This window comes from Siphateles boraxobius, unplaced genomic scaffold (assembly GCF_051911475.1).
Source record: "Siphateles boraxobius isolate OS27281-9 unplaced genomic scaffold, OSU_SipBor_1 9, whole genome shotgun sequence".
Classification (NCBI taxonomy): Eukaryota; Metazoa; Chordata; class Actinopteri; order Cypriniformes; family Leuciscidae; genus Siphateles; species Siphateles boraxobius.
The window spans coordinates 33,542,117-33,565,550 of record NW_027509219.1 but is presented as its reverse complement, the minus strand read 5'-3'; the positions used below and the strand labels follow the sequence as shown (position 1 = coordinate 33,565,550).

The 23,434-nt window shown below is 36.1% G+C and overlaps 2 protein-coding genes across 3 annotated transcripts; both read right to left on the bottom strand.

Annotated features, from left to right (window-relative positions):
* Positions 1-786: 786 nt before the first annotated feature.
* On the bottom strand, positions 787-19,042 carry dhx37 (DEAH (Asp-Glu-Ala-His) box polypeptide 37). Of its 2 annotated transcripts, none has more exons than XM_077223915.1 (28): positions 18,944-19,042; positions 18,323-18,437; positions 17,282-17,448; positions 17,088-17,200; positions 16,638-16,998; positions 14,958-15,106; positions 14,785-14,877; positions 13,847-13,943; positions 13,269-13,382; positions 13,088-13,189; positions 12,250-12,364; positions 12,035-12,133; positions 11,120-11,175; positions 10,595-10,754; positions 10,426-10,502; positions 8,409-8,641; positions 8,197-8,308; positions 7,653-7,759; positions 6,486-6,674; positions 6,264-6,388; positions 4,713-4,829; positions 4,450-4,622; positions 4,250-4,364; positions 3,207-3,344; positions 3,020-3,114; positions 2,021-2,094; positions 1,841-1,938; positions 787-1,137 (listed from the first exon to the last, which is right to left on the bottom strand). In XM_077223915.1, exons 2-28 carry the CDS (start codon positions 18,426-18,428, stop codon positions 1,061-1,063), a joined length of 3,462 nt encoding a protein of 1,153 aa, XP_077080030.1. In that variant the 5' UTR covers positions 18,429-18,437; positions 18,944-19,042; the 3' UTR covers positions 787-1,060. The 2 variants fall into 2 exon arrangements, with proteins under 2 accessions (XP_077080030.1, XP_077080029.1); XM_077223914.1 differs by having other exon boundaries at positions 18,323-18,457; positions 18,944-19,018.
* Positions 19,043-19,691: 649 nt separating this feature from the next.
* gp1bb (glycoprotein Ib platelet subunit beta) lies at positions 19,692-23,256 on the bottom strand. The gene is made up of 3 exons (XM_077223421.1): positions 23,155-23,256; positions 21,309-21,676; positions 19,692-20,286 (listed from the first exon to the last, which is right to left on the bottom strand). Exons 2-3 carry the CDS (start codon positions 21,647-21,649, stop codon positions 20,001-20,003), a joined length of 627 nt encoding a protein of 208 aa, XP_077079536.1. The 5' UTR covers positions 21,650-21,676; positions 23,155-23,256; the 3' UTR covers positions 19,692-20,000.
* Positions 23,257-23,434: the final 178 nt, after the last annotated feature.

Below are 23,434 nucleotides of genomic sequence, written 5' to 3'. Positions count from 1 at the left end.
ATAAAAACTAGACATTTAAAAAAAGAAAGTGACAAAAACACAAAATTACCAAAACATTTACTACAATCTATAATATCTTTAATCAAAAAGGAAAATAAATAAAAAGATAAAAAATATATATTAATAAAAACTAAAAGCATCTCAATGAAGATAAAATAACACAAGGCAAATCATTTTCTTCCTCATCAACAAAATGGAGGGAAAAAAAATATCTTACACAACTACATTCAGGGTTTTATCAACCCTGATGACCTTTTTTTTAAAGGCTTGATTACCAAATATTACAAATCTACATTTACACATTTCTCAGATGCTTTTATCCCTAAATATTATTTATCCTACTGTTTGAACTGGATGAATGCTATAACGTTTATAATCTAATATTTATTTTAAGTATAGTAATAAAACAATATGTATATTTCACTGTCACAAGCACAATTTTGTGGAAGTGAAATCGGAATTACACAAATACAGAACACAAAATGGAAAAAACAAGCTTAGTCAATTCGTAACCAAAGAGATAAAAGAAAGTGCATCATGGTATTTTTATCACCTGTTTTATAGTCCAGCAGATGAAAATAATGCACTTAATAAAGTGCCAGCAGACCTTTCCTCAACAACAACGCATGATTTGAGGTATCATTCAAACACACACACACACACAGAGAACTCTAATACTCAGTGTTAGAGGTTTGATCACTAACATTATGAGAAACTGACATTACGCTGTTAGCAAACATTCTGTAGCGTGATAAAGGCAAGAAGAGACAGCATGGAGACACGAGGTTGTTTAAAAAAGGAATTTATTTGTTCTGGTGTTATGATCTGTGAAGATACGTTCACAAAAGTCCAGTGTCCACCAAGATCCCTGACGAGATGCTGACATTGTTTTACGCTGGAATTCCTCTGAGGAATATCTGTCCACAGGCTTTCAGAGTAATCCATCCATGAGACGTCAGATTATGAAGCACAAGCAGGAAGATCCTGTTCATTACAAGTGTCTTATGCGTGGCACGCGTGTCCTGATGTGCTGGTCAGACAGGTCAGAGGTCACTGCATGTCAGATCGGTGGCCAGATTTTACTGACCTTTGCATGAAGAGACTCTGGGATCCACTGACAATACGCTGACATCAGATCTACAAGGACAAGATAAAGACATTTTTGGTGAGGTTTAATAAACACACTACTTTTTTAGTGTTTAATGTTTTTTTTTAAGTCTCTTCTGCTCAACAAGGCTGCAATAATTTGATCAAAGACACAGTAATATAGTGAAATATTATTACAATTTAAAATATATTTTACAATATATTCACATAGAAAAGTTAGTTATTCCTGTGATCAAAGCTGAATTTTCAGCATCATTACTCCAGTCTTCAGTGTCACATGATCCTTCAGAAATCAGTATTATATGTTTTGCTGCTCAAGAAACATTTCTGATTATTATCAATGTTGAAAACAGTTGAGCTGCTTCATATTTTTGTGGAAACCGTGATACATTTTTTTCAGGATTCTTTTCTGAATAGAAAGCTCTAACGAACAGCATTTATTTGAAATATAATTATTTGTAACATTATAAATGTCTTTACTGTATCTTTTGATCAATTCAATGAGTCCCTGCTGAATAAAAAAAAATAGTATTTCTTTAAAAATATCTTACTGACCCCATTGATGATTGTTTTACACTTAATGCTGAAATGGCTTCTTTCCAAATATTATTTTAACCAGTGATTACAGATTCCAGTGAAATACAGTTACAGTAAAAACAAAGCATGTATTCCCCACGTGATTTTCCACTAAATGAACAAAGAATGAGTCATTTTCATAGTCATATCAACTTACATTTTTTATTTTTCCTCCACGCAGCTTCTAAAGCTTTTCTGTTGTCCACTTTTTCTGATGCCAGCGCCGAGAGAAGAACTTCAGTCCGCGGCTGCAACCTGAGACACAACAGCAGGAGAGTATTCAACAACACCCGTTTACACCCCATACAAAACTCAGTGTGTGTGTGTGAGGACTCACTTTGCCCATGTCTTCAACATGGTGGAGGGTGACGACAGTAAACACGTGCTGAACTGCTGAATCTTTGGACAAACCTGCAGAAATTCATCCAGGAATAAGTTCCTCACGCATCACTTGGAATATGGGAATATGGAATCACTCCACACTTTCTCTCCTCACATAATTAAATTTCAATTTATGTAACACTATGTAAAACTACCATTCAAAAGTGTTTTTTTAAAGAAATTAATTAATTCAGCAAGGATGCATTATTGACCAAAAAGGACAGTATAGATATTTATGTTACAAAAGATTTATATTTCAAAATAAATGCTGTTCTTTTGAACTTTATATTCATCAAAGAATGAAGAACAAAATGGTTTATGGTTTCCACAAACATATGAACTGTTTTATTTACTGATAATAATCAAATGTTTCTTGAGCAGCAAATCATCATATCAGAATGATTTCTGAAGGATCATGTGACACTGAAGACTGGAGTAATGATGCTGAAAATTCAGCTTTGCATCACAGGAATAAACTACACTTTACAATATTTTACAATAGAAAACAGTTATTTTAAATTGTAATATTTCACAATATTACTGTTTTTACTGTATTTTCAATCAAATAAATGCAGCCTTGGTGAGCAGAAGAGACTTCTTAAATGGTAGTGTATTTATTTGGTAAAGAAAATACAGTCAGTCATAACTATGACAAAATAAACCTGATCAGGGTGATACAAAACTAGTTTGATGCATGTTATGGTCTTGATCGAATCGTTTGGACTTATTTTCCTTATAATGATCAAATGGGTTTGAACATGGTTTTAAACTTGTTCACCATTTACCAGTACTTTATTGTAGAGGAAATGACTGACATTTCCATTCTGTTTTAGTTTGTTCACCCAAATTTACACACACACACACACACACACACACACACACACACACACACACACACACACACACACACACACACACACACACACACACACACACACACACACACAAATGTCACCTGGCCCTCAAGGAAAAACTTTGCAAACAGTTTGTAACGCTCAAGGCCCTCTGGGTAATCCATCTCAACGGCGGGAAGTTTCCAACTGACTCTGACTGGGGAGAGAGAGACACACACACACACCCACGTCATGTGACTGGTATTACACACACCGCTCTGAAGTGTGTGCTCGGACAGCTGCTCTTACAGAAGGTGCTCTGCTGTTGACACTTCACTCGGCCGCTCAGTGGGCAGTACCAGGGGGCGGGGCTTTCCTCCGGGACGCTGAAGTGACAGTATTGTGGGAGGAGCCTAGGAATCCACTCCGCCTGAACGGCACAGACGCCTGCGAGAAACAAAACACTCTCCTTGAGCTTCTGACATATGATTGATGTATATGTAGATAGAGCTGTCACAATTCGGAAAAGTTTATTTTACAGATTTTTTCTTATTCAATTTAAAAAAAATCCCCTTCAAATTGATTCATTTTCTAAGCATTTTTTCTAATTAGTTTAGTAAATATTATGTAAAATAAATATAATTGTATTGTATGTGTTTTATAAAGCTATAGTTATGTATGTGTCATTTACTATCTTTAAATTAAAGTGAAATTAAATTAACTTATGTTCACCAAGGCTGCATTTATTTAATTAAAAATACAGTAAAAATATTAACATATTGTTACAATTTTAAATAACAGCTCAAGAAACATTTCTTATGATTATGATTATCAATGTTGAAAACAGTTCTGCTGCTATTTTTATGGAAACTTACATTTATTTTTCATGATTTTCAGGATAAATTAAATATCTATATCAACCAATCATTAGAGTAAATGTTTCCAAAATTAATTTTAAGGTATTTTCACATTTAAATATTTACAATTGAATATAAACTTTTAAAATATTTCTATTTTTGGTCAACTGAGAGTCCAAGTCCACTTTCCATTCACATGGTTTTGAAACCCAAACTATATGAATATCCTATTATAGTACTAAATATGATATACTATATATAAATATAATATTTATAGTATTAAAAAACTATACACTAAATAAATTATTACTAACTATTAACTCAAGTAATTACTAACATTACAATACATATAAAAGTTCAAAGTTCATGTCAACAAGCTAATCCCAATGAAATTTCCCACTTTGTTTCCAACTGTTTTTGAGACAAAACCTTGATTGAGTGCATTTGAAGGACAGTGTATAGAAGTGTCCTGGAGAATGAAACATATAAACAGACCTCTCATGTACATCTTGGTGGTCTCCATTACTTCCTGGTAAACAACAAACTCTGGAAGTGTCTTATTAAGGGCAGATGATGGGTGAATAAACACTGGATCGTCCAACAGAGGAGTCTGCAACACACACATAAGTATATAGATCTTTGTAAAACTGTGAAATCAAAAGTGAAATCAGAGGCGAACAGATTTTTTAAGGCACCTTGTAGCCGTTCCTCCACTTGGGGTCGAGCAGTTCCTCGGCCTGCACGCGTCTGGCGATGTGATCTCCTAAACCTGCCAATACGATCTGCCGTAAAAACGTCACCTGTGACTCTGTCGGAGGAGCCATCTTATTATCCATGTATACGCCAGCGTCGGAGCACACGGCATTCACTGAGAGAGAGAGAGATGCTTAAATCATATGCACAAGAAACAGCAGGCAAAGACACAAATAAAAATTGCGTGTGTATTTTGTCTATGTACCTGCATTGGTCAGTTGTCCTCGTAGTCTTCGGATTTCCAGCATTGCTTTGAACCGAAGCCCGTTTTCCTCACAGAACTGACGAGTGCAGCCGGCAAATTCACAAGCGCCGACCGCCCCTAAACACCAATCAACATCACGTCATTTACACAAACCAGACAATTCAATGGCAGAACAAACAACAAAGCAACTGAAACATGCACAGAAGAGATTGTGCCATTTTTTTAAATTATTGGCATCGACTTTTATTTTGACCTCCCTGACTCCCGTTCTTCGTCTTTAGTCTTTGTTCAACAGGCTCAGTCTAATAATAGAAAGACATACACTATACTTGTATTGTAAGGTTTTATTTATAATACATGTGTCATATAAACTGTGTACTGTATGTAAAATGAGCATTACCTGGGCTTTATTGAAGAAATATGATTCCATGACTAGAATATTGAGTTGCTCTGTTGGTTAGTGTTTACTTCATTTTTAGTCATGTTTTCTAGCAATGTTTTTATTTGCAAAAAATACTATGATAGAAATTACAGACGTTACCATATGCATAAACTATAAATCTGTTTATTTTACAGATTTATTTTTTATCAAACTCAAATTAATTTTTTTAATGGATGCATGTTTAAATAATTTATTTCTAATTATTTTAGTAAATACTAATTAAAGAATAATTTAATAAAGAATAAATAAACTAATTAAGTGTTAAAATACACTTAATTGCAGCAATTAATGCATGATAAAAAATGGTTAAAAACCTGTCAGTCAACCAGGACTGTCTTGTAATTGTTAATTAAAATAAAACAAACAATTAAAAATATTTTTTGTTAATTGAAATCAAGCTAAAATAAAATATAAATATTGAATAAATTAAACTTAAAAATGTTGTCTCGGCAACTAACTGATGAGTTGAGTTTAAGTTGAAATACTAAAACCGAAATAAACAAATTAAAGCTAAATATAAATATAAAAAAAATGACAAAAGCACATAACAAACGTTTTCATCTAAAAACAGAATTTGTTTTAATGCGTTTTTGCCATTCATTTACACAACAATGGCTTTTTGGGGGTCTGAAAACGCAAACTTTTGAAAAATGGTTCCAAAGTGCAAGTTTTTGAAAACGATACTGTTATTGCCTTCATGTAAACTAGTAACTACAGAAATACAAATTTGTGCAAATGGTGATGTCATGCGCATTAGGTGTTCAGTCTATAGGCGAGTTGTTTCTTTACAAAGTGATATCGCCATCTACTGGCCTGGCAGCAGAATACAGAATTTTAGATGAATTTTTGTGGTTTTCATGGGATGCTTCGATGCCATTGAAGTTTGATATGATCAGTACATGAAAAATGCAAAGGAAAAACGTTTCTGTTTGTAGTACATCGTTGTCATGTAAACGTACCCTACATTAAAATTAAACAAAAGCTAATTCAAAAGCTAATAATACTAACATCACACTGCCAGAGCAAAGGATTGCACATTAGGCCTGAATGTCTGAACATTTGACATCAACATTCAAATCCTAAAAAAGTTAGTCAAATCAAAGCCATACCCAGCAGAACCATGAGATCTCCCAGCTGCAGTGACTGTCCTTGACCTGCCCATAACCTCCTCATCTGAACAGATCTGGCTTTTTTCCCTGCCATCTTAGTGCTCTCCTCCTCGCTGCCCGCAGGCCTGAGGAAGCAGAGAAAGACAGGACGTGAGCGCTACCGTTCCCTAACGCTTCTCCTGGACCACAGAGACAAAAGTGAAGTAAATGTGCATGTGTGACCTGTCATAATCCTCAAAGATCTCTCTGACGGTCATGGCGGCCACTATGGTGATGACATACGGCATACAGCCCTGCTGACGGCCCAGCGCTAGCATCTTAGCGTAACGCGGTGCTACGGGGAACGCGGCCATTGCACGACCCAGAGGAGTTATGGGACACGATAGACGCGCCCTCTCCATCTCGCCCAATCTAAAGACAGAGAGAGAGGGAAACGAGTTATAAAGAATATTCATTTTATAATTACATTTTTTTCAGCAACATTATAATGAACATTACTGTATGAGCAAATATCATTTGATCAAATTGGCTGTTGAAATGTGATCACAAATAGTAATGTAATATTTAATAATTATTACTTAAATTCTATAGCTTGATATTACAGATATATTATAGCTGACTGTCAGTATTTTTTTATTTTTTTATGTGAACTATTTTGATCACATTAAAATATTTAAGTTTTTTTAATTATGAAAATTGTGAGATTAAGTGATTAAATAATAGTTGATGACCCTTTTGCAATGCAAATATGTGCTAGTTTTCACATTATTAATAACAAATAAATTATGACTTCATAAACATATGAATTTATATTACAGTATTATATATATAGTTCATATTGCTTAATCTAATAGTGAATCAAATTGTTCAAATTCAATTTAATATTATTGAGAAAATATGATTCCCATTTCCCAGTGATATTACAGTTGATTATCAGAGAATTATTTTTCATTACCATTTTATGGGACCTACAGTTCATATTCATGCGTTTATGCACTATTTTGTTCCATGAACACTTGACAAATTAAAACCTTTTTAATTAAACATTTTTTTTTAAATAAACATGACAGTGATAAGTAATAATTTATATAACTTTTGTAATAATATGCAAATATGTTCATATTTACTAAAACAATGTACGTATTTTACCCTTTTGTGTTCTCACATATTTACACAGAAAGGCTGTGACATTTTAAGGTTTATATCACTTTTGCAAACATGTGTGCATATTTAAATTTTTTAAATGTTATTACATTTTAACTGGGTTTTTGAATACACCAGTGTATAATTTTAATAAAAGCAAACGTGGCTGTTGAAATTTCTTCCTTTCATTTCAAATCTATCAGTTAGACTTGGAGGAAAGAGTGAAGTGTGAATGAAAGAGCGTACCGTCCGCGTCGAGGCGGCTCCTCCAGCGCTCCCAGTGAGATCAGAAGCTGCTCGGCAGCGATCAGCGCCTCGGATGAGGGAGGAGTGGGGAACGGGAAGTTCACAACCTAAACTCACACACAAAACACATTTGCATTAAGCAGACGCTTTTATCCAAAGCGACTTACAACTGAGGACTAAAGACAAGTCAAGTCATCGTGAAGAGGCAAGAACAGCGCAAGAAGTGCTCAAAATACAGAGTTCAGGCATTGCTCAGAGTAGCATAAGCCAGACAAGGGAGGATTTAAAGGAAAAGGAAAGATTTTTTTTTTTAAATACACTTCTTTTTTTTTAAATACACTGATTGTGTATTTTTAATAAAAAAATGTGTATTTGGAAGGGGGAATAAAAAGAAAAAAAACTTTCCTTTTCCTTTAAATCCTCCCTTGTCTGGCTTATGCTACTCTGAGCAATGCCTGAACTTTGCATTGTAGACTAAATCACAACCAATCATGCTGGGATATAATAGTTCATGTGTGATTTTAATTGCATGATGAAAGGAAACCTTCTCAATGTTGAGATCTTTCATCTGAAGGACGAGGTCATCGACGGGACGCCGCGTGATTTCAGCCTCCGAAAACAAACCGAAATCCCCAAACACAGCAGACGAGTAGAGCCTGTGCATACATACACAAATATTAATATCACACTGTCCAGATCTTCCTCTCACATAACCATTCATTTTCCTTTCAAATACAACAATGGTCAAATTCTGACCTATAGCAGTGGCCCGGCTCCGTTCTGCCCGCCCTTCCTGCCCTCTGATTGGCTGAAGCCTGTGAGATCCAGGTGACCTTGAAGGCGGAGACGCCTGTCACTCTGTCGTAGAATCTCTTCTTCACGCGACCGCAGTCCACGACATACTTGACGCCGGGGATCGTCAGAGACGTCTCAGCAACATTAGTCGCAACGACACACAGACGCGCTCCAGCGGGAGGAGGACGGAAAACCTGAACACACACAGATGAGATCAATATTACAAACAGTGATTCTACAGTAAGTGTAACAAACTGAGAAAATCTGTTCATTTCTTTTTTAAAGGGTAACTAAACACTAAAACAACTTTTTTTAGTTAATTATCTGTAAGAATGGAGCTTCATAAATGCTGTTCATTGATTCGAGTACATTTTTTGACATTTGGGTATAAAGTGTTTAATTTTCAAATATATGATGTAAAAACGTCTGAGTGCTGCCCTCTACAGGTTAAACGGAAAGCTCCTGCAGTAGGGGTACTCTCTGACGTAGAATACTCTCTGACGTCACTCGGTCACGCCCTTGGTGCGAGCTGACCACGCCCTTGGCAGCCCCTGGTATAAAAGCATCTGGTTCCGTCAAAACTAGCGAGTCAGGAGTTGGAATTACGAGTATTGAAAACGATCAGGATAGATACTGTATATATTAGCATCTAGTTAGCATAGCATTTATATAGTTATTTAGATTATTTCGTGTAGCCTAGGTAGTTACTCTCGCCTATCGCTTTAGTGTGCAACCTGCATTTTACGTGGGATTGCTTCTCCAACGCAATGGAGGTGGAAATGGGCTTCTCCACACAGCTCGCGCTGCCAAACGCTGCTCTTCATACCTCTTCCTGCATGAACTCCACCACCGCAGCGGCGTCATGATGTGAGTGAGCATATATTTTTAATCACAATTTATGTTCCTTCTTATTAGGCTAAAGTTAATCCTCTGGTGTCGACAAACGCGCCGGCGCGATTTTCTGAGTATTTTTTTCACATAGCAGCAAAATATAATGAACGTAATAGTAATAATAATCCTGGAAAAAATTACCTCAAAATGACTTAATATAAGAATAATCGGATGCCGATCGCGATGCGGGAGTCAAGACCGCAGTTTGAGCTGGTCTCCACAGACAATTCACACTCCTCCACTTCAGGTGAAGGTGGGGGAGAAAAGTTCTTGTCTTCAAATGACCGCTCTGTTGCAAAGCTACTTGCGTCACTCCATTTTAGCTAGTTTGACAGCAGCTGTCACTGCGTGTCTCAGGTGCACGCCCCCCCGCTCAGCTCCGCCCTCGGTTCGTCGCCTCTATCTCCGCTGGGCTCTGCCCACTTTTCCAGCATTTTTCAAATATTGCCAGTGGGTGGAGTCAGGCTTTGACCAGGGGTTTAGTTACCCTTTAACATGTCTAAGGATTGAAGTCAATTCACGGCTACAACATTTGGAATCATTGTAACATCATTTGTCCATTCATTTCAGAGCATAATTATTAAAATTACCGTTCACAAAAATGAGTAACACCACAAACAACGAAATATCTTACATGTTCAGAATATGTAATCATCGTGAAAAATAACTTCAAACAGCAAATAGTTCAAAAGTTCTTGGTTATTATTGGAAAAGAGACATGATGAAATTAAATGTATGGATGAAATGTAGAATAGATATAAAAATGTTATATATAAATTGCATTTAAATTTAAAAGTATTGAGTTTTTCATGAAACACAGAGATTAAAAGCTTTTCAATATTACAAATTATTAGTAAATATTAAGCTTTTCAATATTACAAATTATTAGTAAATATTTTTAGTTGCAAATAAAAATAAATGAATTTATATTATAGTATTATATAGTCTATTGCTATATCATGAAGTAAATCAAGTATATCTTCAAGCATTTTTAAAATGTTTTTTTTTTTCTTCAATGAAAAGTGAAAAATGCTTGTACAATTATTGTGTTATTCGTGGAAACTGAAGTAATTGAACAGACAGATACCTTTGCCTGCATCTCAGGTGCCAACAGAGAGTAGAGAGGAAGCACGTAGAGCGGGATTGACGGATCCACCTTCTCTTCTGACCACAGGAAAACACACACACACACATTAATTCATATATAGAGTCAAACACAGATTAAACACACCTGTATATATGCAAGACTCTCTAACCCTGATCGCTCTCTGGATGATCACCCAGCTCCAGCTCAAGGTCTGAACCCTCATCATCATCATCATCATCATCATCTTCATCAATGCCGGCCTGACGATCCTCATCACCCTCGTCCACAGGCAGAGCAGAGTAACTGTCCAGATTAATCCTCGGGAGGGACTGAGAGAGAGAATATAGCACACTTCTAACTGCACAAAATATACTGTATGATGCACACTACTTAGTATGTGAGACTTCAAGTGTTTCAACTAGTAGTAGTTGTTACATAGTTGACTACACATTCTCTTTTAAATTCAAGTGTTCTGCTATCATATCAACAGGAAAATTAGCAGGTTCTTTTACAGCATTTATTAATCTTTGGTGCAAAAAATACAATTGTTCATTGTTTGTTAATGTAAGTTTACAGTGCAATAACTTATATTAACTGATACCAGAACCTAAAAAAGATGTACCAATAGTAAATATTGAAATTAATATTAGCTGTAGAAGTATTTTTCATTGTTCGTTTATGATAGTCATCATACCACATTCTTTTTCTTTGCTCTTTTTGACTTCTTCAGGTCGTCTGTTTCCATTGAATCTGAAAAAGACACGCACTTCAGTTTCTAATGTTGGGAAGGCTGCTTGTGCACTAAAGGAGATTTTCTCTAAACGTTAAGATACAAAAAGACAATGTAAAGTGTTTTAGTTTGCGCTACTCCCCAATACAGTCATTGTTTTAGTTAAAGTGCCCCTATTATGCTATTTTAAAGGTTCCTTGTTTTATTTTGAAGGTCTCCAAAAAACACTTTCATTTTCTTATAATATACATTGCAGCATCAGCTCTTTTCTCACAGTGTCTGAAACGGTTCAGTCTCTCTAAACCCCCCCTTATACTGCTCTGATTGGTCAGATGACACAGTCTGTTGTGATTGGTCGACCACCTGAAGCGCGTGTTGTAAACCAAGCGTCCATTACCATATCTGAATTTCAGCTCTGGATCTTCCTCAGCACTTGATACACACTGATGCGAACGGTAACGAGTTTTACAGTTTCAATACAAGCCCTTTTCCTTTGGAAGTGCAAGCAAAGTGGATTTGCTCGAACATTTCGACAACATGAAAAAAATTCTTTCAGTCTCAGCTTCAACTGAAGCGTTTTAGGGCGGATCAAAGTAGATAATGTTCACAGGCAGCCAATGAAGACCATAGGCTGGCATTATGCAAATTTGTTACATTGTTAAGTAGGTATGTAACAGGAAGTGAGACTGGAATTACTGACGACTCGTTTCAGCACTTCAGATTTGATTCTTTCTTTTAGGAGACGAAAACTTTATTATCATGCACTTTGATCTCTGAAACTTTGCAGACCTTTTACAGCTTTATTACATACTACAGGAAAGGTAATACCCCAAAAACCATAAAAGGGGCACTTTAAGCATAAAGTGTGTGTGTGTGTACCTGTGTGCTCTCGGTTGGGTCTGTAAGGGAAAGCTTTCCTCAGTCTGCGACACACAGAATGGACCTCCGCTTGACCCGTCAGAAACACCAGAATACCACCTACAACAACACACACGTTCAGACATTCATCATCCCGTTGCATATTCTTTTATCTGTGCATAATGCATATAGTTCAGATATTAGTTTTGCACCTACAGTATGTGTGTTTAACCAACCTGGCGGCAGCATGCGATGAATCTTGCAGATCTTACGGAAAGCTTCTCCAGTGTAGTTGTCCATTTGTGTGCGTTTATTGAAATGTACCGTGACCGCAAACTGACGGGCCTCCACCTATAGACACACACAGTGCTAAACAGTCATATGCTGGACAAAAGTATTTTTCTTGATTATATTATGAAGTCATTTGTCTATCTGAGAATCTAGAAGTCTTAAAAACACAGAATGCTTGTATTTGGTTCCCACTAGTACTTGGTTATTTGTTGGGAATCAAATTCAAGGAATGTTTTTTTTAATAACAATAAAATAACATTCCCAGAAAATGTTTTCGAGACAACCTAAAAATGACTTCTACAGAACCCTAACAATAATGGTTATTTTAGGTTTTATTTTTTTAACAAATAACCAAATTTTCTAGAACGTTTCAGAGAGGATTTTCTGCAACAATCTAATGACAACTTATGCTGAACATTCTCTGTTGGTTATTTTCAATTAAGAACATAGCAAACGTTTTTGTGTGCTGACCTACAGAACATTTTCTAATGCCGAAGAAACAAATGCATACAGGTTTGTAATGACTTGAGGGTGCCTTAAATAATGACAGAATTTAATAATCAATCTGCAGAATTACAAGACCAGCACTACAGCATTTAATAAAGAGAAGAAAATGAGTTCACAGTTATATTGATCAGATAAAACCAACTTTATAGCTGAAAGTATTAAAGCAGGGTTAAGTGCAGTGTGAAAAGCATGCATATACTGCCCGATTATTCATCTGACATCTGATAATGACATGAAGGCATGTGCTATAGAAATATAAGAAGATGAATGTGACACCTTGATGACCGGAGGAGGGGAGCGGAAGAGCCTCTTGTTCTCAGTGAAGTCCTCCACACGCAGCGTCGCTGACATGATGATCAGCTTCATGGGTAAACCTTTCTGTGAATCACAGATCGCATTACACACACGCCGAACACACAGCTTTAACCTGAACATCATACATGTTCACGCATGTTACCTTGTTGCGGAGGGGGACGATGCGTGACAGGAGGCCGATGAGGATATCTGTGTACACACTGCGCTCATGAGCTTCATCTATGATGATCACACTGTATTTCTGCAGCAGGAAATCCTGCAAAAACACACATCATGACATGATGGATCGGAGGAAGAGGAAGGAGATGCATCATGTTCAAACTGTAATACACTAATGGCTTACTTTAAGTTCTATAGTACATTTAATACGGAGGTTTTTGCTTTATTACCTAATAAACAAACCAATCATAGAGGTTAGCTGAAACATACACACCTAAGGTCAGCACATGCACTTATTATCATAAGGACATTTGACCCCAGGTGAAATCTAAACTCTGACTATATCAGTATTGTTAGCAAAAGCTTTGGAAACCCTTCAGGGACGTCCTTTTTCCAAAAAAAGAAAAAAAAGAAAAGAAAGTCTAGTCTATACAGTATACACAATATTATACTTAGGCAGGTTAAGTATAATATAGTACAGCTTTAAAAAATAAAAATACATAGTATACAATGCATCATATAATATAAAATGTGTGTTGCATGTTTGTCCATATGGCTTACCTTCTGAATTTCTTTTAGCAGAACGCCATCTGTCATAAACTTGATCTTCGTATCTTCTGTCACATTCCCTTCATACCTGATCTGATAAGACACCACCCTGAACACACACACACACACACACATTTTCAGCTTTTTAGACTTCATGCAGGACATTTGTAAAAGGTCTATAAATAACTGCACACAAATGCACCAGTACATATTTAACAGAGCAGGTTAAAGTCAACATGAGATTTAGTTTATAACTTAAAATTTCCTACATAAAAATTTGGATGCAAAAAGCTAAATCCTGTCATTATACACTATTGTCCAAAAGTTTAAGGTTTTAGTTTTTAAATGAATTGATACTTAACATTTAAAAAAAATATTTAAATGCATATAAAATTTTACAAAATATTCTATTTCAAATAAAAGCTGTTCTTTGATCAAAGAATCCTGAAAACAAATGAATCATGATTTCCACAAAAAAATGAAGCAACATTTAACATTGATAATAATCAGAAATGTTTCTTGAACAGCAAATCAGCGTATTAGAATAATTTCTGAGGGATCATGTGACTGAAGATTGAATTAATGATGCTGAAAATTCAGCTTTAATAAATAAATTACATTTCAAAATATGTTAACATAGAAAAGAAACATAGAAAAACATAGAAAAAACATAACATAGAAAAAATTTACATTAAGTTTGACAAATCTAAATATGTACAATGTCACTTTAGGTTGATGATGATTATTACTACTACTACTACGTATGATGATAACAATAATCTGAATATATTTAGTCTGATAATATATTTGATAATACAGGCGTTTGCCACAGTTTAATAAAAGCACTCAGCTACTCGAGTCTGTCCGGTACAGGGATTTGAATATGAGCCCAACAGCTCTTAACCATGATAACATCACTGTACGGCCTCTCGTGGCTCATTTCTTCATACCTGCTGGGTAAATTCATCTCAGTGGCAACACGCTGAGACATGCTGATCGCTGCCACTCTTCTGGGCTCCGTCACAGCAATGATGCCAGCGGAGCTGAGAAACAGAGGAATAAACCGTGAGGGGCAGACGACACAGATCACACACAGACATTGGCTCACCGGTTCCTGTGTTACCTGGCGTATCCCGCCTCATACAGGAACTGAGGAACCTGTGTGGTTTTCCCACTCCCCGTCTCTCCACACAGCACCACACACTCGTTTTCCCTCACCGCTTCCATGATCACCTGCTCCTCCGCCAGGATCGGCAGCCTCAGGCGAGCCTCCTGCAATTCACATGAAGAGTTACACACACACACACACACACACACACACACACACACACACACACACACACACACACACACACACACACATGAGCCAAATGCAGGTAAAAACTGGAATAGACAGTTAAATTAACAAAACGAGTCAAAATATTGGTCCCACTTTATAGTGAGTGTCTTTAACTACTATTTACTAACATTTAAATTAATTGCACTTATTGAGTGCATACATGTTTATATACTGTATTTAGCTGCAGGTAATTACATCTCTAATTAATTTCTGCAATTACATCTTTAATTGCACTGTTGAAACATTTATATTGTATATACTGTATTTAGAAATACCTGAAGGTAATTACATCTATAATTAATTTCAGCAATTACAACCTTAATTACACTGTTGACACCTTAACCCACCCATATTATCACTAAACCTGTCCTAACCGTACCCATATAGCAGAACAAGCGATATGCAACACAACATGAACACAATAATACATTTTACCTAACAATTCATTTGTTTAATGCAAGTACATAGGAGTTAGAGACACCCAATATTAAGTGTAACCAAAAACTTCATTAGGAACAGAAACATCAGTTTAAGAGTGAATGATGCTTCAGAACTGAATCAGATCCAAGAGAGAACTTCACTTTACTTGAATCCTTTATGTATGATAAGCATTATATCCGTAATTTACATTTCAATGCATGATATGTTTCTATAAATAATTGTGGACAATGTTAAAATGCATTATATTTGCAGATTCATTGTTACACACAAAATTGGTTGTTTTTCATGTGTTTTGATGCATTATACTTTTTAAAGGTGTAAAGCTGAATAGATAAGTATAGATAAGGCATAATTCATATATGCATGTATATATACATTATACATTTATAATGCATTATATATACATGTATATAAGTATTCTTAATGAATGAATACACCCAAAATTAATGCATTGAGAATCCTTGTATAATGCATTATACATAAATGCTTCAAGTAATGTATTTATAACTATATAAATATATATCATATTTATAATTTATTTAAATATATTTATTGTATATTTTGCTATGTTTGTTTGCTATGTAGACCAGACACTATGCCGATAGTCAAAGGTCTGGTTACACACACACTTACACATTCTAAAGCCACCTTGAAATCTAAACTGAGCAATCTTATTTTTTAATGGAATATTGCAGTATTTATTATAAATTATTTATATCATTTATAATAAATGCATATCATTTATAGTGCATGTAACTATTTTTTTAATTCACATGCCTCGTAATCTTAAATCAAAATAACTTCCCCTCCCTCTATCACTCTCTTCTCTTCTCTGATAGGAGGATCAACCTGCCACTCACATCATGAGATCCACCAATGGCAAACCACAACCATCCTCCCAACAAACTCAAGTCCCGCCCTACATTTATTCTTGTTCCAGAAGCCGTTTCAATCACAATAGAGAAGGAAAGACTAACTCAACTTCTGTTTCATGCTGACTTTAAAACAATCTGGTTCCTGTACCTGAATCTCTGGAAGTCGGTCAACAGGAATAAACACGGCAGGTTTACAGTCTTCTTTCTTAAGCGTTTCCTCTTTAACATCTTCTTTCTTCTCTTCTTTAACATCCATCTCTTTCTGTTTCACCTCCTCTGTCAGCACTTGTTGCTCTTCTGTGGGTTCTTCCTCAGGGGCTTTTTCCTCTTCTTCTTCAGACGAGTCTGATCCCTCACTATCATCCTCCTCGGATCTCTCTTTCTCCTCCTCCTCCTCCTCATCATCCTCATCATCATCATCCACCGCTCTTCTTCTCTTTCTGTTGGCTCCGCTCAAACTGCTGATCTTGACAGTAGATGAATCACCTTCCTGATCTTCATTCACAGATCTGCAAGCACACACAGGAAACAGAAATGTACAAAATGACAGATTTTCCATATCAGCTGCTCAAAAGCGGTGTATCGGTTGATGTCTCACTCTTTGGCCTGGTAGAGTTTGTCTCCAGTGCCGAGTTTAGAGGTGGTGTACAGCAGTTTGAGCTCTGACTCGGGCAGCTGAACCTCAGCTAGTTTAGATAATATCTCTGCTCTCTGTGGAGATATTGTGAGAAACATAAAATCACTTATAAATAACAAACAGCATCCATCAATATTTTCTCTCTCTCTCCTTACATGGGATTTCTTTTCTTTCTGCTCCAGAACTTTCTCCAAGTTCTTCCTCTGTTTCTTTGTCAGGGCTCTTTTCTTGGGCACGGGACGTTCCACTTTTTGTTTCTTGGTTCTGGTGGCGGGCAGAACGAGAACGTTACAGTCGTCTACTCCTTTAAGCACGGCTCCATCTGCACAGAATCACATTACACCACAACAACATGTGTGTGAGAGCAGACAGACACACTAAATATCTGCTCGGGATACTCCTACAGTCATAGAATTATTCTATATGATTCAGTGGACATTATAATAATCAGTCATACATCTAAATGAATAATTGGTCAAATGTAGAAACAAAAAGCATATTATAGTATAAACAAATTCTATTCATATTATAATATCTGTTCTTTGATCTTAATATAGTAACTATACCATTCATCATTATCATCTACATTAATGTGCTGATTCCTGCTTCCCTGTGGTCAAATTGAATTTTCACAGAGAGAAATATAATATGATACATTTATTGTGTTTGAAACACACTTACTTAAAAAAATTGTGCTTTATTTTGTGACAAATTTTACATTTATTTTTAATGAATTGGAAGCAACAACAGAAAAATAATTTGATAAATAAATGAAAAAAGCAAACATAAATGCATCTGTAAATATACACCAAAACTGTTTAATTTATTGTGACCAGTGGATCAAAAAGACAAGTCCAATAGGAATCGTTTTGTGGGTTTCTTTGCTCTGTTAAACACAAAAGAAAATGTTAGTAAGCAGACAGTTGATGGACCCCATTGACTTTAATAGTATGTTTTCTCCTACTATAGAAGTCATTGGGGTCCATCAACTGCCTGGTTACCAACATTCTTTAAAACACCTTCTTTTGTGTTTAACAGAGCACAGAAACTCATGCAGGTTTGAAACAAACATGAGGGTAAGTGCTGACACAATTTTCATTTTTGGATGAACTATCCTTTTAAATGAACAGTTTCTGCTTATTGCATCTCTAATAATAACCTGTATTGCAGATCTTCTGATCAAGCACGCATCTTACCTTGTATCTCCACCTGCACATCTGTCTGTCTGTCTCCAGCAGCTTTCTGCACAGATGTGCTCTGCTGTCTGCCTTTCCAGTTATATTTCTTTCTCAATCTGCCCATGACAGAACTCTACAGGCCAAACACAGAACCTGTCAAGAACATATTTCATAAGAAACTCTGCAAGTGCCATGAAAACAAAATCACCGTGCAAAAACACAATGGTCTATATAGGCTTCATTTTATTCGTGCAAACATTTTATGTGTGTTTGAATTTTGGGATGAAATGTGACATCGATATATATGACTGGACATGTTTTTTTTGCGTTTCACCCCTGCCCTGACAATCTCATCTTTTACCACTCATTTGAACTGTTTGAACTCATTCGAGTATGTTATGTTATAATGTAAAATATAGCGGCGATCTTATCATAACAGCTCGTGTTCTTATTGCTAGATGTTTACACTGCTCGACATCAGCTGACAAACTAACACTCAAAATCACGGACACTGGAAAGGCTCTACCTATCAAAAATACACGACATTGACAAGGATCATTACGTCCTTTACATGCATTCAAATAATTGAAACCTTTTGATCTAAAAGTATCATACAGTAACAAAATCAGAAAAACTCACGTGTCGATCCTGTAGTGATGTTGTGCAACTTTAAAATGAGACCGACGAGCTTCATCAACGATAAAAGGTTCCGGGATTCATGTTTTCCTTCAGTCAGTGAACTTTGACTGAGAAAAACGTTTAAAATATTATATTATATTTGTAACACTTTAAAACTTTTGTAAAGAAGAATAATTCCCTGGTAAAAAAAAAAGATATTCTATCTCAACGGGAACTTCCTGGTAAAAAATAGTCGAATATTGTGCCTTGTTTGTTTTGCGACAATTTAAAGGGGCATTCGGCAACTCTAGCTATTTCTTCGCTGATTTTCACTTTTGTTATGCATGTTTTGTTAACGAGCTCCCCCTACAGCTGTGAGGCGTATATTTCACAACTTTATCGTGTGGAGCTATGTCTACCGAGGTGGGTAATACATCATACACATTGAGGGTGGCGTGTGTGTTTATGTCAAATTGCCGTAAAGCAGTTTGTGTTTCTCGCTCGTTCGCGCTTCTCAAGAGACTTCCAATTTCCAGGACATTAATCCTCATGTTGCAAGGTTAGTTTTCCACCTAGGAACGTTGGGGGGAGCAGGGAAAGAGCAGGGAAAGCACCAGAACAGGTTATTAAACCATCCAAATGATTTCTAAACGGTTTTATTAAGTTGAGATAGTTGCCGAATGCCCCTTTAAACATATTTTTATTGAGTTGGAAGCAATAAAATAAAAGGATTCGGAAACCACACAAAACAAACACACGAACCTGTGAATATGCACCAAAATTGTTTAATTCATTTGAGCAGAGTTTACAAAACAGTGCAATTTTACAAAGAGAAGTACAAAAGAGAGGGATATATTCCTAATTTTACTCAATTAGGACAGCCTAATTTACAGTAAATATTAAATTTGGTTGTCTAAACTTCTTTAAGCATTTTTTGTTTTTGTTTCTGGAGAAAGTATGCAACACAACGGCAATAATATGAAAAGTATGCTAGTCTATATTTTAAAAAGTGTGCAAAATTATTAGGATGAAATGAACACAGGTGTTTGCTCTTGGTCTGGTTTGTGGCCGTCTCATCCTACATGCTCCTGTCTTTTAGCATGACATATTCATTACTCAGGGTCGCATCGTCTTCCGGCGTGAAGGTCTCAGCAGCCGTGCGCGTGAGCCGCTCAAACCGCCTGAGGAAGAGGATGACAGAGGCCAACAGGAGCACCTGAACTGTGATGAAGATGAAGAGGCTGATCTGTGAAGCCAGAGCCAAATTACACGGCCAATAACGACAGGATTCCAGAAGCTCCTGTTCAACCAGATACACGACCAGGCGCCCCCGCAGCTGAGCAGGAGAACTGCAGGTAACGTTCCTGGAACACACAATCAACGTTTCATTTCAGTATCTCAGATGTTTCTCCTTACGTCTGTTACGTAAATAAAGCAAGCTTTTCGTGTGTTTTCTCAGGAGAAACATCTGAGAACAGGAGACTTTAAATTCATTGCTGTCTAGGAGATATCTTTTCACAGACTGAAAAAAACCAAAGCCAGAATCAAGCCAGAAGTGCCGAATGTAAGCCAGATTTGGCCCAGACTCTGTTGCAGTCAAAGTACTGTTTTTAGTTTAGTTTTTTCCAGTGTTCTGAAGTGGAGATTTCTGGCTCAGAGTATGAGAAAAAACTAATTCTGAGAAACAGCCTTGAAAATATACATGTATTTAAAATCTACATGTAGACAACCTAGAAATAGATATAGGTAAATAAAATGTTGTTTGTTTTCCACTAGTTTGAAATTCGTCATGCGTGAACATTATAGGAAGCACGCAAGCCAGACGGGATTTAAACGTTGTTGGCTGAAGACCCAAGTTTGGTTTGAAGACGAAAAACTTACCAAGCACAATGTTCCTTCACCATTCCTGATTTCTAACACATAACATTGTAAGAACACCATATTGTAACGAGTAACACTTTATTTTAAGGTGACGTTACACGTTACTACATGTAATTACTATAGTAATAAAAGTAGTTATGCATAATTACAGGTAACTAAACCTAACCAAACCCAAACCATCCTTGTTACACGTTACATTACTATAGTATAAATTATTCATAACTAACTCTAAACCAAACCCTATTCTTAACCATAACCCTAGTAAGTACATGTAGTTAATTAATATTACTCAGTACTTAAAAGTATAATTACACTGTAATTACATCACCTTAAAATAACGTGTAACCTTGTAACACATTACTTTTAAAAGTAACTCTGGCTGCATGCAACAATGTAAGATACGTGAAAAATAATGTGTTTTATAAAGCATGAAAACATATTCTAGTAGAGGCCAAAAACAAATATGCATAATATGGGCTCTTTAATATCTCATCTATACACTTACCGCATCGAAGCGTCATTCCTCTGTTTCAGCAGCCATCCTCTGAGATAAAGGATGCCGCAGTCACATGACCAGGGGTTCCCGTGCAGGACGGCCAGGCGCAGGGCGGGCAGCGAGTCCAGCAGGCCGTTGGGCAGAGCCGTCAGGTGGTTGTCGTTCAGGAGGAGTTCAGTGGTGTGTGGAGGGAAGGAGGAGGGCAGCGTGGCCGTGGTGAGAGCGCGTTTACTGCAGTCCATCACACCTCCGTTACAGGAACACACCTGAGGACAAGCAGCCTCAGCCGCGACCATCTCACTGCCCAGCAACGAGAGGATGACCTTCAAAACGAGCACTGCACACCTCATACCAGCACACACACACACACACACACACTGCAGAGACAGACACATCCATCCATCCATCCATCCATCAATCAATCAATCGCGTCTTATTGTCAAGTCAACTTTATTTATACAGATTGTTTCAAAGCAGCTTTACAGAGATAACAGGAAAATAATGCCAAAAAAGTTTGTTTCCAGAAGGAAATAACATCATAGTCCAGCTTGAGTAAGTTCAGTGATGGTTCATTTTTGTTGTAAAAAAGTTATTAATTTAGTTCATTTATATAAATATAGCAGCTCTGGAGAAAACCGTGATGTCATCGTCCAGCTCAGTTCAGTTCTCATATAATGGTGTCAATGCAGGAGATCAATAATATTGTTGAATATTAAGTGTCCCCAACTAAGCAAGCCAAAAGCGCAAGGTGACAGTGGCGAGGAACCAAAACTCCACCAGGTGACAGAATGAAGAAAAAAAACTTTCATTAGTTCACGACGTGTGCAATGAATTATATTTTGTTATCTAATGCAATGACATTGTGATATTTTTAAGTGTCCAAATGTTTGCTGGTGCCATGTATGGAGTGCAAAACTGAATAGACAGGGATGATTGAGCTTATCTGGAATTTCAGGAGGGGAAAAAGGAAGCAAAGGGAGCAGGGAATACAAAGATAAAAATAAAAAAAGTACCAGGATGATACAAAAATGTCATGGTCACTGTAGAGGACAAAATACAATACTATGAATCTAATGCACATTTTAAATTGATATTGAATTACAAAATTACAACAAAATATAATGTATAATTGAATATAATTAACAACTAAATATTAAAAATCTTATTGGATATTGCAAAACCATGGCAATCAACATGCATAATGTTTTTGTGTTTTTTTACAAATTAAATGATGATCATTCAGTATAATATTGTTACACCACAGTATTTTATTTGATTATTTTTTCATTATTGTTATATTTTATTCACATTAACTGTACACATTGCCTCCTTTTCAGCACATTGCATTATTAGTTGTCTCTAAATACATCTGTAAATATGTTTATTCTGTCTCAGCAGTGTCTTTATGCATTTTTATATTGTATTCTTTAATTGTATTATTATGTTTTGTTGTTATATTTGGATGTGTGCACCGGATGCTTCATTTACCAAGAAAAATTTCCTGTGTGTGCAAGTACACTTCAAAGTTCTTTCTGATTCATTTTATTTTATATTTTATTTGATAAAATAAAGTAATAATAAAACTCGGTTATACATTTATCCACAATAAACAATTGGTATAAAACAGCATTTGAACCATGTTTTATTTCCTTGTTTTATTTAAATATCTCAACAACACGTTTAAAACGCCTTTAGTTCACTGAGGGTCCCAATGCGTCATGATATTGGATGAATATGTCATTACCAGCTAAATAAATCAAGAGTAAATTATATTTAAGTTATATAACTCATGCATATAACTTGTTCAAATGTGAGATGAACTTAATTTTGAGTGAAGTAAAAGTAAAGTTCTTACCAGCGTGTCAGTATCAGTTTGAAGGAGTTTAAGACTACAGCATCAAACACAGCTGGGTCACACTGATAAAATGACCTTAATCACAAACACACACACACACACGCGCGCGCCGCCCCCTCAGAGAAACATGTGACAGGAAGTGGGACACACTTTCATTCTCTGATACTGGGACTTCCTAAACGTTTTTCCTTTTCGCTCAGTCAAACACAGGAATCATCCATTATCTGAAACATACTGAAAAACACCACATTTCACATTCTGTATTCAAACAATAAAATAA